This window comes from Triturus cristatus, chromosome 11 (genome assembly GCF_964204655.1).
Source record: "Triturus cristatus chromosome 11, aTriCri1.1, whole genome shotgun sequence".
NCBI lineage: Eukaryota > Metazoa > Chordata > Amphibia > Caudata > Salamandridae > Triturus > Triturus cristatus.
In genome coordinates, this window is record NC_140594.1 from 570,526,293 (window position 1) to 570,545,996 (window position 19,704).

The 19,704-nt window shown below is 44.6% G+C and overlaps 1 protein-coding gene across 2 annotated transcripts in view; it reads right to left on the minus strand.

The window, feature by feature from the left end:
* Nucleotides 1-19,704, minus strand: part of RASA2 (RAS p21 protein activator 2) — a 516,748-nt gene that overhangs the window by 178,762 nt on the left and 318,282 nt on the right. For both annotated transcript variants that reach the window (XM_085633666.1, XM_085633665.1), the window contains exon 13: nucleotides 8,130-8,204. In XM_085633666.1, coding sequence (XP_085489792.1) covers nucleotides 8,130-8,204 — 75 coding nt within the window. The remainder of the gene's footprint in view (nucleotides 1-8,129; nucleotides 8,205-19,704) is intronic.

The window sequence follows — 19,704 nt, forward strand, 5'->3', positions numbered from 1 at the left end:
TTCAAAAAAAAAAAAAAAAAAAAATGACTACATGGGCAAAAAATATGTTTATTAAGGATTGACCAGGTGTCATGTCTAAAAGAACAAATAGTCTTGAAAAAATTGACTATTTCCTGACTTGGTCTCGTGAGGTCGACATGTTTCAGCCGATGTGGTCAACTGACCCGGCTTTCTTCAGGACCTAAATTGCTCGGGTATAAGATCTTTATCTTCTTTCCTAGAAGGAGTTAGGAGAATCAAACCATTAGAAAGGTATATCACAAGACGTATACAGCATCAATGACTACTATTCTGCAGTGCCTTTTACGCACTCCCTCCCTCCTGCCGTGTGCAGATGGACAAGTATCTGTGTGAAACTTGTTCTTTTTGTCCTTACATTTTAACAGAGCGGTGCCTCCTTCACCGAGCAGTCAGCCGGGTGAGGTGAGGCTTTCCTCCCACAGAAAGCTGGGTGAGCTGAATTCATGTTTTGAAAACCTTACTCATTTGTAACCACGTTTTGTTTTTTTTTGTAACAAGTGCAGTGCGTAAAAGGCACTGCAGAATAGTAGTCATTGATGCTGTATACGTCTTGTGATATACCTTTCTAATGGTTTGATTCTCCTAACTCCTTCTAGGAAAGAAGATAAAGATCTTATACCCGAGCAAAAGGTTGCTTGTCTGGTAGGGTGGCTGTTGCCACATACTTACCTGATGATTATACTTTAACTGTTTTAAAGAATTTTTGTTCTTCACATCATTTTCACTAAATAAGTCAATCCTGCAGTAGCCTTGATTTACATCAATTTAGGTCCTGAAGAAAGCCGGGTCAGTTGACCACATCGGCTGAAACATGTCGACCTCACGAGACCAAGTCAGGAAATAGTCAATTTTTTCAAGACTATTTGTTCTTTTAGACATGACACCTGGTCAATCCTTAATAAACATATTTTTTGCCCATGTAGTCATTTTTAATACACATTCACATTAGAGCACTGCACATTTTTTGAGTCTTCACAAGTTGGAATACACACTGTGGCAGGAGTTTTTTCTACCTTGGGATCATTAGGTCGGGCACCCGGTAGGGCCGGTTGGCTCGATATTGTGGGCCCAGACCTTGACCCCTCAGAGTCTCAGATGACGAAGCTCCGCCAACAAGGGTGGGCTGATGGACTCTTAACTCCAGCCTAGTGATGTACTAACTGTTTGAAAAGGTCTTCATTTTGTTTACAGCATCTAGTGGCTTTCTGTTCTTTGTGGTTGGACTTAACACCTTATGTTAGTTGTTTTCTGTGTCTTTTGGGGATTGAAGGTGCTGTAGTCCTTAAACTAGTTACCCTAGGACCCTTATTGTGTGTTTGGCAAGCTGGACAGTCCCTTGCCTCGTGTTCTGGAGAGAGGCAGAGGTTGCACACCTAAAGTAGATCGGTGTGGGGGAACTTCGACCCACATTGAGGACACTTTTTAAATGGCGTCCTTTCCATCAGCCAGGACAGGAGGCTCAGGTAGGCCCGAAGGCCTTCGTCGACGACCGGAATCGAAGACTTCGATCGGAGAGTTGCGTCGAGTGTGTAGAACGCGATCGAGACAATATCGTCGAACGGGTAAGGATTGCGCGCCGAACGGGAGAACTGGAACGGTTCCAAACTGGAGTGCGAAGAACACATCCGAGCCCGATGGCTTTAAAAAACAATCTGAGGATGGAGCTGAAGCCCATGCGCAATATGATCCAAAGGAGGAGTCACATACCTCGCGACTTCCAAAGACTTTCCAAGAGAAAAACAACTGCAAACATCTGGGTCCAACACCAGATGGCGATCTATGCACAGTGTGTAATCTGCAGCTCATATGCCTCGAACAAAATGTTTTCTTCTGCAAGCTTAGGACTGCACTTGACGAAGGAAGAGACGCAGAAAAGTTCGCCACCCACTGTGGGCTGGGCACCACGGACTCACAAGGCAGGACGATTTTAACATCGGTAGCCTTGAGACGCTACGCCTAGCTGAGGTCCTCTGGCTTTTCAGGGGATGTCCAATCGACACTTTTGGACATGCCCTTTGATGGCAGTCGCCTATTTGGCCACAAGGAAGACAATGCGCTTGAGCTTTTCAAGGAACCTAGGGCCACGGACAGATCCTTGGGCCTCGCTATTACCTCGCATCCCACGCAGACTGCCTTTCGCCCCTTTCGTGGCTATGGAAGGGGTGCCCCACCACATTCTGCCCGGAGCCACAGGCCGGCGCAAGGTACCCAGCCTCTGCATGGCCGGGGACGTGGGACCCAGCGATGTGGGTCTGGGGGCCAGTGGGTGGGCCAGTCCACCAGTGCCCTCTCTGCAGCAGCCTCCAAACCTTCCTAGTCCAGCCTTTCAGGGCCACCAGTTGCCAGTGGGCAGCAGGATCCGCCATCACCTCCCCCACTGGCACACCATCACGTTGGACAGGTGGGTTTTGCAAATAGTCTGAAGGGGCTACTCCCTCCCCTTTGAGACTACCCCTCCATCCATGTCCCCTACATCCCATCGCATGGCCCTTCTCCGTGAGCAGCTCTGTTCAGTCGAAGAGCCAGGTCTTGAGTGTCTTCCTGAAGATGTTCAGGGAGGGGTAGCGTCTGATGTTGAGCGGGAGCTCGTTCCAGGTCTTGGCTGCGATGTAGGAGAAGGTTCTTGCACCTGTTCTGGCTCTGCGAATGTACGGGATTTCAGCGAGGTCGGCGGATCGGAGGTTTCTCTTGGGTACGTGGAAGGAGATTCTCTCGTTGAGGTATTGGGATCCGGTTTTGTGTATGCATTTGTAAGCGTGGGTATCTTGAAAGTGACTCTTCTCAACGGGGAGCCAGTAGAGGTTCCGTAGGTGTTGGGTGGTGTGCTCGTGTCGAGGACAAGTCTGGCTGCGGTGTTCTGTATGGTCTGGAGCTTGGGAGCAGAGACTTGTTGATCCCGGCGCAGAGGGCGTTTACGTAGTCCAGTCTGCTGGTTATGGGTGTGGGGGTGATGGCCTTCCTTGATTCGGAGGGGATCCACTTGAAGGTCTTTCAGAGAATTCGGAGGGTATTGAAGCAGCTGGAGGCGACGGCGTTGACCTGTCTGGTCATGGAGAGGGAGGAGTCGGGTACAATGCCGAGGTTGTCGTATTCCTGGATTACTTTGAGTTGGCGGCGTTGGCGAGGATCTTGTTTTGGATGAAGGTCCTTTTGGTGGATCTGATGCGTTGGTGGTATTCCGTCATGGCGTTTTTGTAGGTGGTGTGATCTTCTGGGGTTCGTAGCTCATCTGCGCAGATCAGGGGTCCCAGTCTTCCCCTATCTCGACGACTGGTTGTTGAAGGTGGGCTCGCCCCAGGCAGTCGCCTCCCACCTCCAGACTACGGCGGACCTCCTGCATTCGCTGGGGCTCACTATCAATGTGCCCAAGGCGCACCTGGTTCCCTCTCAGAAGCTCCTCTTCATCAGAGCGGTTCTGGACACAGCGCAGTGTTAGGCCTATCCTCCCGAACAGCGAGTCCAGAATATTCGGGCTATGATACCGATGTTTCAGCCTCTATCCAAGGTTTCAGTCAGAATGATCCCGAGGTAGCTGGGCCTCATGGCCTCCTGCATCCTGCTGGTGGATCATGCCAGTTGGCGTATGCGGGCTCTGCAGTGGGACCTGAAGTTCCAGTGAGCACAGCATCAGGGGAATCTGTCCGATGTTATCCAGATCTCAGCAGGGACTGCACATCAGTTGCAGTGGTGGCTCATGAACCAAGATTGGGTCCAAGGCAAATCCCTCTCCCTTCCCCAACCAGTTTACAGTGGTGACAGATGCATCACTCCTGGGATGGGGCGGCCACATGGGAGAGGCGGAGATCAGAGGCCTCTGGTCTACAGCGGAGTCCGGGCTCCACATCAACCTTCTGGAGCTCCGCATGATTCGTGTGGCACTGAAGGCATTCCTTCCCTCTGTCAAGGGGAGAGTAGTGCAGGTGGTATTGCAACAAACAAGGTGGAGTGGGGTCGCGGACCGTATGTCAGGAGGCCCTTTGCCTCTGGAAGTGGCTGGAACATCAGGGCATGTCCCTGGTGGTTCAACACCTGGCAGGTTCCCTGAGCGCCAGGTTGGATGAACTCAGCCATTGGTGCTTGATGTATTACGAATGGAGTCTTCATTCGGAGGTGGTGCAAGGTCTCTTTCAGCAGTTGGGAAGAGCCTTGGTTAGATCTACTCGTCACCGAAGAGAACACGCAATGTTAGCAGTTCTGCACATTGGAATTTCCAAGGTGGCACTCGCTAGGCAACGCTTTTCGTCACGAGTGGAGTTGCGGTCCTCTATACGCCTTTCCGCCTATACCACTTATGCCCAGAATGTGCTTTAGAAGATCTAGCACAACCTGGGCCAAGTCATTCTTCTGGCTCCAGATTGGGCAAGAAGAGTATGGTATCCCGAGCTCTTACACATGGCCATCGATCCTCGGATCAGACTGCCTCTTCGGGAGGATCTTCTGTCGCAGCGGCAGGGGACGGTCCTCGTAATTCCTCCCGAAGACTGTTATGTTTTTCTGGCAGCCAGACGTCCCTCCACTAAAATGGTATACGCCAGTAGATGGAACAAATTTGTGGTATGGCGCACAGCAAAGGCTGTGGATCCCCTTTCTGCTCATCTTTCTGTGGTTCTTCTGTTCCTTCTCTCTTTGGCCCAGCAGGGCTCTGCTCTGAGCACCCTTAAGGGCTATCTGTCGGCTATTTCAGCCTTTCTTCAGCTTCCAGATCAGCCTTCTCTTTTCAAGTGCCCTAATGTAAATCGATTTCTTAAGGGCATTACTCATCTCTTTCCTCCTATTCCTTTCGTAATGCCCCAGTGGGACTTGAATCTGGTTTTGACCTACCTTACGTGCGCTCCCTTCGAGCCACTACATAATTGTCCTTGAAGACTCTTAACTTTGAAAACTGCATTTCTGATTGCCATCACCTCTGCTCGCAGGGTGAGTGAGCTTCAGGCTCTGTCTTCTAAGCCTCCTTTCCTTGCTGTTCATCCGGACAAGGTTCTCCTTTGAATTCGCCCTTCTTTTCTTCCTAAAGTGGTTACCTCTTTCCACATAGGACAGACCATTACTTTTCCCACCTTCTCTCCGCTTCCGCATCATTCTAAAGAGGAAGAGAGGCTCCACCGTCTGGATCCAAAGCGTGCGCTTTATTTTATTTGGATTGCACAAGACAATTGCGGGTGGATGATCAGATCTTTGTTGGCTATGTGGGCGCCAAGAAAGGTCGGGCCGTGCAAAAGCGAACCATCTCTCGATGGGTCGTTCTTTGCATCAAGATTTGCTATTCCTTGGCGAAAAAGGAATCTCCAGTAGGGTTGCGTGCCCATTCCACCAGCGCAACGGCGGCCACTACTGCTTTGGGACGTGGAACCCCCCTTCATGACATCTGCCAGGAAGCCACGTGGGCTTCATTGCACACGTTTACTAAGCACTAGTGTCTGGACAGCCAAGTCCTAAGCAACGACTTCTTTGGCCGTTCTGTTCTTCTGGACTTCCTGGTGTGAACTTGGTTCGCAGACCCACCTCCGGGTTGGTGTTGCTTGGGCATCTATTCTAAGGTAAGGAGTCCATAACTAATAGTCTCTTTCAGATGAACAAGTTACTCACCTTTGGTAACGATATATATCTGTAAGAGACATATATTAGTTATGGATTCCTTACCGCCCCACCCATCCTTCTGCGAACTGACTTCTAGCTTAAGCTCCCTAGCTCCCTTTCAGGGCCCTAGTTGTGTGCACCAGTGGTCAAAGTCTTGCGTGGCTCTGCGCTTCTGGCGTGTAATGCCGTGTAAAACAACTGACATCAGTGCAAAGGGGCGGCGGCTAAGTAGATACCATGACGTCATGACGGCGACCACAACGCAATCGACGACTGCGGAGTCGACCGACGCCACCCACCGACGCACAGGGGTACTGCTGAGAAAAAATTCTCCGGATCCAGGTAAGGAATCCATAACTAATATATACGTCTCTTACATATATATTGTTACCGAAGGTAAGTAACTTGTTCTTTTCTCTTATGTTAGCTTTGCATCGTCAATATCCTCATAATAAAAGCAAAAAAATGCACTTGTGAATCCAGTAGTGAATTAACTGCCAGGCACCTTCCATATGTCAAGATATGCTGTGTCAATATTGTATACCTCTATATATTTGTTTTTCATCCTTCCTTTACATTTGATTACAGTGCCACAAATTATTGTGAGTTGCCTAGTAATGGTAGTATGTAAGGCTTGTCAAACTTATGCTGTAAAATGTCACGGATACATGCTAAATGTTGTAATTCAAGATGTACAAAACATATTGCGGCTAATGTACTTGAATGTAACAGAAAATGCAAATAAAGACATATTTCTTAAAAATCAGTGCAACATAACAGATGAGTAGGACCACATGTTCCTATGATTACAGATAGATAACACTATGTATGGTATGTAAAGATTTGCTGAGCAATCAAATCTTTTAATAACAGCATTAAATACCGTAATGTTTCTTCATTCTATGTTTACTAAAGCGTGGAGCAGAGGCATTAAGTAAAAGGAAACCGTTGCATTGTTTGTGTATGAGAGTGAAATTAGAGGATGGGTGTGAATAGCCTTATTAACCACATGTTACTAGGTTTTATGAGTTGTTCTTTTTCTTCAATCTCCTTAATGAGGGGTTGTGGAAATAATGGCTGTTAACTGCTCATTCCAGTGATTATGGATTCAGCACTCACCAGAAGGTCCAAAAAGTGTGGATGAGTAATTTACAGACCAGCAACTAGGGGAAATAAAACTTCTAGAACACAGCCCAAATAAAGCAACAACCATGATTTAGTGACACCAGGAGCCTGCTGACAAGAAAGGTGCTCTCCTTTCGCAGCCATGTTTTGCTGGTTCCATCCCTGGCTCGACTGAAGGTGAATAAATCTAATCAACCACTTAGGAGTAGAGATACATTTACGAACAACTGTTAGTTACATTTTTTTCAACCTGCTATGTGGCTTTCCAGCTTGCATTTTCCCCTCAGATAAACGAAATGTGAAGTAGGCACACAAAATCCACTCATCAGTTTGCTGATGGGGTTAAGTAAGACCAGGAACCGGATCAAATAATGCACAACAGGATGAGGCATGCCTAAACCCACCTGGATGAGGCACACCAGCAGATAAATTAAGGATGCTACTGTGCCATCCTGTTAGAAAGTAATGTCTCTTAACGTTAAACTCTGTCTTCCAAAAAAATCTCTTTAATCTAGAGATTCTGTTACTAATCATCACAAAAATGTTTTAAAAACAATGAAAAAAGTCTACTTTGATGTTTCCCCTGCCCACATTCTCCCATTTGATGAATTAGCATGAGGATGGAAGAGTATTCATTTCATTTAGGATGCCTTGCACAGCAGCAATTGTTTTATTCCATAGTCACAATCTTTTCAGATACACTAGGTTCCCAAAGGTTGACTCCTACATCTGGACTAACTTTCTGACTTTTTCAGAACTTGCTATCAATGATGCAGTTTTCCCAAGAGTACTCCCGGAATTCTTTCACAAATGTAATTTGTGCATGAGCAAATATACATATGTGTGTTTCCCCATACAAAATCTCCAGCCTATTCCTAACACATTTACTATTTAAAAACAAATATTTTTCCCTGTGGAGAAAATCTTTAGATTACACTCTCCCAACAATCTGGGGATATGCCGTCTCTGTTTCCATTCTGAAATGGGCATATGATTGTATCCACAGTGTGAATGTTTCTACAAAAAATGCTGTGAATACCTCAGGGTGTTTATCTATTTTGTCTGGCATTCATGCACTGGAATGCCCATTCCTCTCCCCAACTCCTGAGAACTGATGCGCTCCCACTTAATGTTACGAACGGGTGAAATATTATGAGGGTGAAAATCGATTTACAAGGATAAATTTGGGTTCTTTACATTGCAAATTTGGATTTGCTCTCATAACCAACCTAATGTGTGCAATTAAGTGAAACATAGGTGTGCAAATGGCTTGGGGAATCAGGCCCAAGGCCAAAAGTCTATAATGGTAAGGAATCGCTAAACGTGTATTAAGAGTAGCATATCAAACACACACTGTCTGGTACATAGTAAGAACACAAGAATAGGAGTTTAAGTTCAATACACACCTTGTGAATGTCTACATTATCCCCTTCTTTTAACCTTACTGGATCAATTTCACAGGGCTTTGGAGACTCGCAGATCTGAAGACAAATATTTGGATTTTTAGAAATATAGAAAAATAGAAACAGCAACATCACAATAACTGATTTGTATAATTTAATAGTTAATTAATAGAGTTATCCTGTTTACAAATGAATAATCCAAAGTGAATGAAAATAACTGTAATAAATTACTTGAGTATCACTTTAGGAAATTATGGAACAGCTTGCATCTAAATTGCAAAATGTGCGGATAAGCAAGTTAAAAAATCCTTACAAATTAAAAGCTTGTTTCACATTCACATGAAAAGCATTTTCAGGACATACAATACATAAAGGATTTATTAGAACACTTTTTATGCTACATAACTGAAAACTGCCACTAAAGTCACAATTGCAGTCTGCGGTTTGAACTCTTGCCATGCAAGGAACACCAATGTATTTGGAAATTTGAAAAACATTCATTTTGTAATGCCTGGAAGTACACAGCATCTTTTACCCCCCAAACACTCTGCAGCAATTTTACATAGTATTGAGGACATCTTTCCTAGTTATAAAGCCTTAATATGTGGGATTATACACCTACCAGTAACCTTCTCCCAGTGGTCACTCCTATGCAGTCACATGGGCTAACTCCCGGCCCTGCTCAACACCAGGAGCCAGGAACCTCCCAAGATACAATAGCACCAACGATAGAAACTGTTTTGTTAGCTATAGCCGCTCACAGGGAAGAGACATCCCATGATGGCCGTAAGGCTCAAGCAGAGCTACGTAAGGTGCAGGGTGTGGTCCGTAAACTCTCAAGAAAAATTGGCTCCTTTAATGACCGAATGACTGAGATGGAGTCAAGAGTGCTGGTGAATGAATCAGAAACAGCTTCAAACCGTGAAAAGATTGATGCGCATGACAAAGAACTTTCGGATATGATGTGGAAGTTCGAGGACCTGGAAAATCGCCTACGGCGAAGCAATCTACGAGTTTTGGGAGTTTGGGAGTTCCTGAAGGAGCGGAAGGGGGGGGATGTTCGCTCCTTCATGGTTAAATTATTTCAGGACTCCCTCCCCGAATTGTCAGTTTGGAAATGGGATATTGAGGTGCAGCGTGCACATCGGGTACATCTCACTTTGAGAAATACACCCAAACCTGGAGCATATCCAAGGGCAATATTGGTATACTTCAGTAACTTTTTTCTAAGACAGGCAGTCTGGGAAAAAGCGAGACCTGAGGCTAAAAAAACTAGTGGACACATAACCTATTTTGTACGTCCCGACTTCTGTCACGCAACGGTTGAGCGGAGGTGGCGTCTACGCCAGCTCATCAGACCGTTTCAAGATAAAAAGTTTCAGGCATTCTTGAATAACCCGGCTTGTCTGAAAGTTATCAATGGTGACCAGATAAAATTCTTCACCTCTGAAATTAAGGCAAAGGAATATCTGGATAGCCTCTAGGGATGATTTTCTTGCTCACAAAATTGAAGCTTTTGATTTCCCTCTTGTCTCTCTCCTTTGTGTTATCTTGAAATTATTTTTCTTTGGATATGGTAAGGTTTGGTGTACTTTAAAAAAAAAAAAGTGAGAGGAGGGGGAAATGGTAAAGATATCGGGGCAAAGAGGTGTAGGGATTCATATGCGAGCACCGGCCACGCACTACACGTCCATCACTATAGACTCCTATGGAGTCTAATTGCCCTAAATGCGGGAAGCTGGGGCGGGGGGGTGGGGTGGTTCAGGGTAGGGAGGGTAAGGGGATGGGGAAAGGGATGGGACAGGGGAAGGGGGAAGAAAGCACATGAAAAAGGCAACCGTAGTTGTAGAAATAAAAACAGAATTAGAAATAGAAATGGAATTCCTGAGATTATTGTTAAGTTTGGTCACATGTTAGAATCTGACTGGATAATAAATATAATAGAATATGGCTAGGCTAAAACTATGTTCCTGGAACATAGCTGGGCTTAATGATAGGGGAAAAAGGGATCAAATGTGTGGGATGATTATTCAAAATACATTTGATATACTATGTCTGCAAGAGACACACATCCCATGGGCAGAAAGAGAGGTATTGAGGGTCCCGGGGTTTGATTTATTGTTAAGTACAAGCCATACTACTAGAACAAGAGGTGTAGCCATTTTGGCAATATCTTTTTTAGGACAGCCTATATGCAAGGCAGCTGATCCTACGGGTAGGTGGGTGATTGTCGAGCTTAAAATTGGTATTACTCTATGTTCTATCTATGCACCCAATCAGGATGATCCCTCTTTCTTTACCGATCTAGAACTGGAGTTAGCATCCTGACCTCATACGCTAATATTTTGTGGGGATTTTAACATATCTCGGACTCAAAAAGGGCTAATATGCAACCATGATCAATTTAAATATGTTGGCTATAAACCAAAGGTATACAGAGCCATTCTACAACTTAAGGAAAGCCTAGGCTTGGTTGATGTATGGGATATGAAGCATCATCAGGATCCGGGATATACGTACTTCTCACACCCGCATAATAAATATGTTCGTATCGACTACATCTGGATGACAAGTAACCGCGCTAATGAGACACAAATAAATAAACTCCCGAGTACTAACAACATTTCCAGACCTCAGTCAAGCTGGTCCTTCGATAGAAAATTATTAGTTAATAATGAATATGTAGAATACATTAAGGCATGGGCACAAGGATTTATCGACTGCAATCGCTACAGCGCCTCGCGAGATATGGTCTGGGACTGTTTTAAGGCTTCAATCCGTGGGGAAACAATAAGCTATGTGGCCAGAAAGAGGAAGGAACTTGCTAGAGTTAATGAATTACAACTTCAAGAACTAGCCGGAATAGAGGAGAAGCACACTGCTATAATAACGCAAGGTGGTGATGGAGTGTCGATTCTTAGAGCGATGACGATTCTCAAAATGGAGATTAATAGCAGGTTGTCCCAGAGAGCGGCTGAGATTTACCAATCTGATCGTAATAAGATTTACGAGGCGGGCGAGAAGGTCGGCAAGCAATTGGCTCTCCGCACTCGTCACAAACAATCTTTTAGTCTAATTGCTAGTATTAAGGCAGATGGCCAAGAATATACAACACCTGAGACTATTTTAGAGGTCTTTAAAAAATATTATCAGAAATTAAATCAAAATGAGGATACGTTAGATCCTGTAATAATTAAAGACAAACTTGCTAGGTGGGCAACTGAGCAGGAAGGCAATCTAGGAATAGAGAGTGCTACTAGACAAGACTTAGAAAGGGATATAACTCAGTTGGAGGTACAAATGGCCCTTACAGAGCTCGCTCCAGGCAAGGCCGCAGGCCCAGATAAAATACCACTGGAGTTATATAAACTTTTGGGCAATATTATAACACCGCTACTTCTCGATCTATTTATAGGCATTCAGGTTCGTGGCATCCCCCCATGATCATGGACGGAAACGAATATAGTTATTTTTCCAAAAAAAGATAAGCCTCCCAATGTAGCTGCATCGTACCGCCCAATTTCTCTTATAAACTCTGATTCGAAGCTGTACTCTAAGATTCTAGCTAACCGCCTCAGGGGGGTCGTCGAGCGCCTGGCCTCCCCGTGGCAGCACGGCTTTATTCCAGGCAGGGGCACCACGGATCATATCCGTCGTGCTATTGCTTTGTTTGATGCCGTGGATGTCACGGGGGGCCGGATGTCGATGGTCCTCCTGGACGCTGAGAAAGCTTTCGATAGGGTTTCGTGGGAGTTTTTGTGGGCGGTGCTAGAGCAAAATAAAATCGGTCCCCGTCTCATGAAGTCTATCAAAGCTATGTACTATACACCTAAGGCAAGGGTTCTGGTAATGGGTCTGGAGTCTGGGCACTTTGATATATCTCGAGGGACTCGTCAGGGCTGTCCATGCTCTCCGATTCTCTTCGCCCTTTATATAAACCCCCTAATTTTAAAACTATTAATCACAGAGGCAATCGAACCGGTTACAGTAGGCCCCTTCGATACCAAAATTCTAGCTTATGCCGATGACGTGGCGGTAATAACATCCCACCCCACCGAGGCTATATCGGAAATTGAACAGATTACCCATGTCTTTGGTCAGTTTTCTGGATATTCTCTAAATAGAGATAAAACAATGGTCATATGCACTCAGAATATTCAATTTGTAGATTCAAGAAGGGTTGATAGCGCAGTATATCTAGGAGTTCGGATATCTCCCAAAATAGAGGAAATTACTAAAATAAATTATGATCCTCTTCTCCAAAAGATTAAGAACGATCTGAAAAGGGTAGATGGTCTACATCTCTCAATTATTGGAAGAGGGAATTTCCTTAAAATTAATATCTTACCCAGGGTCTTATATTTATTTTGTGCGATTCCGCTATTAGTGGATGATAAAATTATTAAGGCCCTGGAATCCCAGATGGTTAAATTCGTCTGGGGCTATGGGAAAATAAGGAGATCTATTAGGTATCTCTCCCTACCAGTTATGAGAGGGGGCTTGTCAATTCCTAACTTGGGATTTTACTTGTGGGCTACCTTGCTCCAACAGATGACCATATTACTCTTTGTTAAAATACCTGAAAAAGTAATAAGGGATAAGTACATACCCTCAATCTATGAGTTGGTTATTGGAGATAAGGCTAATGGACTCCTGATAAAGCAGTTGGAACCCTCATACTATAAGAAAGTCAAGTTCAAGATCATATCAAGTGCTTGGGGAATCTGGAGGAAAACTACGAGGCACCTAAATATTCCTAAATACAATAAGTATACTTCATTATGGCATTCTACAGTTTTACCAGCACAAGTATATGATAATATATCTAGAAGATGGGAATATCTGGGAGTCTTAACGGTAGGGGATTTCTTACTGCCTGGCAATGTCAATAGATTTCAAGCACTGCAAAGTAAATTCTCCATCCCTGATAATAGTATATTTAAATTTATTCAGAAAAATACGATTTTAAATATAAAAGTGCTGATTTTCTTCTGGATAATATCCCCCTATTTGATTGTATGGCCAAATCTACAACTAGGATTGGTACTGTATATGGAATCCTAATCGAAAGCCAATGGGATGATTTGGAAAACACAGAAGTGAGATGGTCAAGCAAACTGAACAATCCCAACGTGGATATTGATATGTCTTTAACCCTTTCAATGAAGGTGTTTGTGACCTCTAATTTGAAAGCTCAGTTGTATAAGACTATATATGATCTGTATTTCACACCATCTAAGCTTCACTCTTGGGGGAAAAGAGCAACCTCAGAATGTCCGAGATGTGGTAAAACTGGGGCACATTTACTTCATATGCTATACGAGTGTGATAAACTTACAGATTTGAGAGATATGATAGCTGGTTTTGGCGGGATGTGTTTGGGCACTCAGTAGCTGAATCCCCCACCCTTTATGTGTTGGGTTATGATAATACACTGGGACATACTAAGGAGGAGGAAATATGTCTTTTTTTGGGGACGGCGGTCTATAGGATAATTTTAACAGCCCGTTTGAAGGACATAGATCCCACCAATTTTCAGGTTTGGTTCGCCAGGTTGTTAGGTATGTAAAACCAGGAGAAGGCGATTTTCACCTGTAAAGGCAAAACGGCGAGAGCCCTAGGTAATAAGATCTGGAAACCGATCGAGACTTGGAGTAATAATATTAGATCTGTATAATTGAATTATGTTTAATTATGTTTATTTATGTCTAATGGATCACTTCTTCAAATCTCTTGATATTTTGCATATAATTTTTCATATGTGACCAATGTTTAAGTTTAATCTTTAAGTCTAAAACTGGAATGAATTCTCAGTGTAATTTTCAAAGGTTGCAATAAAAAAATAAAAAAAATTAGTAGCCAGATATCTTGTGTAGTGCAGAGTTATATTGTGTAATAAAGTAATTCTCTTTTGCAAAGAGAAACACAGGGCTGGACAATCATGTTAGTATGCTGTTACGTGTTTGTTGAGGGCTGAGCTTGATGTATCCCCACACTAAACTCCCTGAGAAGTATGTGACTGCTTGATACCACTTAGAGCTACATGCTGAAGGGGTTGTACAGAGTTTCTTAAGTAATAGTAGGTTAAGCGGTAGGACATCTGAAGCAAAAATACAGTACTGCCTGCTTGCCAGTGGCTCTCGAATAGGATCTGCCAACTGGCGGCACGCAGAGTGAGATCCATCAAAGGCCTGTTTTAACTTGCAACAACAGAGCAAAAGGTCCAACCTTTACACTTTAAAGCTCACGCACCAAAATGTTAGATATAACTTTGGGGTGAGTAAACCATGACACCCTATTCCTAGATCAATTGATAGATCTGTCCGTGGACAGAGCAAGGATGGCTCCTGCAGCAAGTAGGTGGGTGCCTTGTGCATTACCTTAGAAACTAGTTAGAGAAACTGGAAGGAAGGGAAGAAACTGTGATGGACTGTGGAGCTAGGCTTTCTTAGTCCATTAACAAAGGTTTCTCCTTGATACACTCCGGGGGTATCCATAAATTTGCTATCCAACAATTGCCCAGGAGAGTCGCCACCACTGCTATCTACGGTACCACTGTCACAAATTCCAGAAGGGATTCCCTTCGGAGGTTTAAGTCTGATGGATATAGTTGGCCCAGTTTACAGAGCCATAGTTAGTCAGGACCCAGGACATCAAAGGCAAATTACACAGCCCGTACAGCTGTGGAGTAATCGCCCAAGCTTGCGCTGTGGCCCCCCACAAGGAGCCTGACATGTCCGCCTGATATGCTATGATAAGCAATTTATAGTGCACGCAGCTACTACCAGGAGTGTCCCGGTATAGACATAGAGAGGTCGGCCAGGTGGACATTAGACTTTCACAAAGAACCTGGTTCTTAGTTTCTTTGTGAACAACAAGGAGTTAGTAACGGAGGGTAGCTCCAACGGGTGTGGATTCCATGCTGATGAGCCCAGGAATGTGAGTGATCTGCCTCCAGATCTCGGATGCTGGAACTTTGAGATCACAGCTAGAAGTCTGCAGGTAGATCGTAAATGTCTAGAAGGGTTGCAAAAGCTGTATCTAGCTCTAAGGTATTTGGGGCCTGTCTGATACAAGGCATCATGTACCACTGTCAGAGCCTTAAATGTGACCCTCTCCCTGATGGGTAACCAATGAAGTCCCCTCAAATGTGAGCTGATGTGTTGCCTTTTCGGCACATTTAGCAGAAGGCGAGCTGCCGTGTTCTGGATCACCTGCAAATGTATCCAATAGTTATTCTGGCATGCCCAGGTATAAAGCATTGCCATAGTCTATTCTATATGCAAGTAATGTCTAGATGACTGTTTTCCTTGCTGAAAAGGAGATCAGGGGCAGAAATTTCTTAATGGATCTCCGAATTCAAAAAGATGTACCGACCAGCTTTTTGACTTGAGGACAGAAAGCTAGTCTATTGTCAAAGGTTATTTACAGGTGTTTTTACCAAATCCTTCTGAGGGCATCGTCTGGCCAAATAGTTAGCCCGAGGTTTAGTGGCAAGGTCCCAAAGAAGAGGATTTCAGTTTTTTCCTCATTGCATTTGCTTTTGGGCTTTGGCTAACCGGTAGAAGACTGCGGTGAGGCAGATTTTAATCTGTCTGCCCTTTGGATCAGATCTCTTAGTCCAAGAGAAAAGCAATTGAGTGTCATCTGCATAGGACAACACCCTCGCTCTCAATCCTTCTGCTAAAAATGCCAAGGGTGTAAGATATAAGTTGAAGAGCGTTAGACTTAGGGCCCAGCCTTGGGGAACACCGGTCTCCACCTTCCTTGGGCTGGGCGAGCAGAGAGTAATCCAAACTTGCTGGGTTCTGTCTGCTAAAAATGAAGTTAGCCAGTCCAATGCATGCCCTGTCACTCCAATGGCCTGGAGGTGGTCAAGCAGCAGTGGGTGGGGTACGGTATGGAAGGCCGCTGACAGGTTCAGCATGATCAGTACTGCCGCTCACCCCTGCCCCCATCTAGAGTTCCGTTGATATATTCTGATACCTCAACCAATGTGGTTTATGTACTATAGCGGGCTCTGAAGCCAGATTGGCTAAGGTGTGGCAACTCATTAGCTTCCAAGAAGTTTGACAGTAGTATATTCACCTGCTTCTCCAAAATGCTGGATAAGCCTGGCAGCAAGGAAATCGGCCTGTAATTGGCTGGAATAGCAGGCTCCGGCGTTGGTTTTTTAATAAGTGGAAGGATTTTCGCCTGCTTCCATGCATTAGGGATGCAAGCTCTATTTACGGAGGTATTTAAAATCCAGTTTACAGCCGGATGGATAGTCTCTGCCACCAAAGCCGGAGATTTCAGGGGGCATGGATCATTGGGAGAACCATAGTTGACGGCTTTAAGACCCCTCAGCATGAAGTCCAACTGAATAGTGTCATAACACAACTACTCCGGTTTATCCAAACCTTTGTGATCTTAGTAAGCTGAAAGATCTTGGGGTTGACCTCGGGTAGCAATCCTGTAAATAGGGTGGCTTTAATGCTAGAGATATTGTTAGTAAAAAAGCTTGCCAGCATTTCACAGCAGTCAATCAGGCTGCCTTGGTGTAAATGCAGGCCGCTGGGGACATAAAGCTCTTGACTACAGAGAAAATCTCTTTTGATCTGTTTCCTGCCTTTCTTACGTGCGCCTCGAAATAAGCTTACTTCCCTTTGGTTATATCCGCATACTATGCCTTCTGTGCAAGTTTAAAGGTCTCTTTGTTGGCTCTAGAGTCTTACAGTGTTTTTTTCTCTATTATGAGGGCAGCTGAGAACCATGGACTAGAAGGCGTACTTTTTTGTGCGCTGCTCTGGAAAACCGGTGCCAGATCTTCTGCAGCGTTTTTGATCCAATTGTCATATTTCGTGAGATCGCCATTCAGAATGCCAGTTAATTCTGGGATAATGCCTACTGCTCACAATTGGTCAAGACAGAAACCCAACACAACTAATCTGGGTCACTGGGTTATTATACAGCCATCAGACTTTGTAGACAGAGTTCTCATCCAACCTTGACCTCTCGTGCGTACAAACGAGGTAGCCCCAATCCACCTGGTCAAAGGCTTTCAGTGTCCACAAGATACAGAAAATCTGATCCAAGCAGTGCTTAGTCTGCCACTGAACTTGCTATTATAACTCTAGTTGACCTTTACTAGGCCTCCAGGGCACAAAACCGACTAAAGAATCATGAATGAGTGAGGGGGATCACTTTGCAGAAGTTGAGGCAAGAATTCTGGCCACGTTTTTATGTGACACTAATTAATGAAGACCGGCTGTAGCAACCGTATTGAGAGGGTCCTTCCACTCTTTGAGGATGAGTGATATAATAGCCTAAACGGATAACGACCCCAGTGAACCATAGGATTTCACCTCTTTGAATGCAGCATATAGCATTGGGGCAATGAGCACTTTATTAATCTTATAAACTTCTTAGGGGTAAACGTCCTCTCCCAGAGATTTGGAAGTTGGATATGGTCTTTGAGATTTCTTTAAGGGTGCTCTAACCCACTATAAGAGCCCTTTCACACTTTCAGAGGGACGGCAGTTTATGGGAGGCCAAAAAAGTTTCCTCATTCACCACAGTATCAGAATGTTAGAAACTGTAAAGCTTCTCTTAGGAGGTGGGAAAGGCTACAGAGATCTACATGGGATGAGTCACCCGGCCCACTGTCAGATCTAACAGCTGCGATTGCTATCTTTGTCTCCTGTTGCCTGAGATGGAATGCCTGAAGTCTCCCGCGTTTCTTCCCAGACTCCTATAGTCTCAGCCTCAGCTATGTCAGGGGCTGATCCATTAGCTCCCTGAAAATGGAGCTGTGTGTGTATATTATTTTTTTTACTTCTAGTAGACGCTGCAGTGAAGGAGTTAGCGCTCTGTTAAATATGTGTAGTTAATGGTGTTAAAAGCTGCTTTAAAAAGAGATTTGCTTTTCCCTTTGTTGTAGTCAACCATGCATCTGCAGGGCCCCCAGTGGCGGCCTTGTTTGCGGCACATAACCACTGGGTTATCAAGACTGATTATTCTCCTCTTTAAAAAGTCAGATATGTGATCTATCTACCCATTTCGGCTCCAGTAGTCTTTATTTTGACACAAGCATGTGTCAGTTAAAGGGGGAGATTCCACGTGCCCTAGCACCAAGCCCAGTAATCAAGGAATAGTCAGAAATACCACCCTCTGGGATGTTACTGGATGCAGCCTTCGGCATCAGGGGCGACAGTAGCAGGAAGTAGTCAATTTGTGATGATGTGGAATGTCTGACGAGAAGAGAGTTTAAGAGCTGCGGCGCAGCAGGTGCCATATATCCAAAGGTTCCTCATATTCATTGATGTCCTGTAACATGATCCTATCAGGGGTCAAGTGACCTCGTCCTGTTCAGGAGGGGCCCGGAGCAAGGATCCAGTCTCCTCCCATAATAACAGTCATGTCAAATTCCGCACATAACTTAGACTTGTAGTAAAAGCACGATTTGCTCATATTACGGGCACTAATAGAGCTAGGAATAACCAAGAAGGTAGAGTCTTGGTTTTGTGAAGACACAATTACCCACCAGGTCATCCACATCTTGAGCAATTTATTGGGAAGGGACTTCCAAAAAAGCAAAGTCACACCAGTCTTACGATAGTTCATCATGGGACTCTCTTGATCACCAGAAGGGGAGACTGTCCACCCCACGCAGTCTCTCCAAAAATTCTCAGACTCAAACAGCAGGCAGATGTGTCTCTTAGGTGATGCCTAAATTCTTTGAATGTTCTTAATACAGGACCTTTTCCTTTTAATAAAATGAGTCCAACCTTCTTTGAACGTTAGCAATACAGGACTTTTTAATTAAAAAAAAAGTCAAACCATTCACATCAGGTAAACAATGTTCATCAGGTAAACAATGCTCATCGGTCTACAAGTAGAATGGATCAAGGCCATTGTTGTGATGATATCAGTACATGTAGAGATGAACAAGAGATCAAGTATAGATGTGAATAGAACTTTGAAGTAGGAAGAGGATTAGCGGACAGGGGCCTAGAGATTGGGTACACTGGTGTAGGAAGCGGGGTGAAAAGAAACTCAAAGGTTGGAGGGGGACCGCAAATGAAGTCAGATTCCAGGCTCACACACACACTGAGAACGCACAATTCAAGGGATCGAGTATTGCAGTACTCAGACGGGTGGCTGAGGACTGCAAGCTCTAGACCTCTTTCTATACCCAGGGCCCACAGATAGCAAGCAATAAAACTTAACAGTAAGGTGGAGAGATTCCAATGTTCACCATCAATCCCAGATTTGAAACGGGCAGCGAACCAAAGACGCAGGCATTAGTGAATGGTAGCCAGCACACAAACAACCACTTACAAACAGAATGACAGCATACAACTCTTGAAAGGCATCCCTCTTTTTTTGGCACAGGTACCGGTGCAGAGGCTGTCGATACGCAGCATCCCTTAGGCTTCTCAGATGCTCTGGACGGTTTCACTGGGGAGGAAGGATTCATTTTTGTCTCTTTCCACCGCTTCAACAATCCGATGTAAGCCCTCACCATTGTACTGACTCTGGCTTCTCCCACTCTACGAAAAAGTGTCAGGGGGCAAGCTGTGTGAAGGCGAGGCAA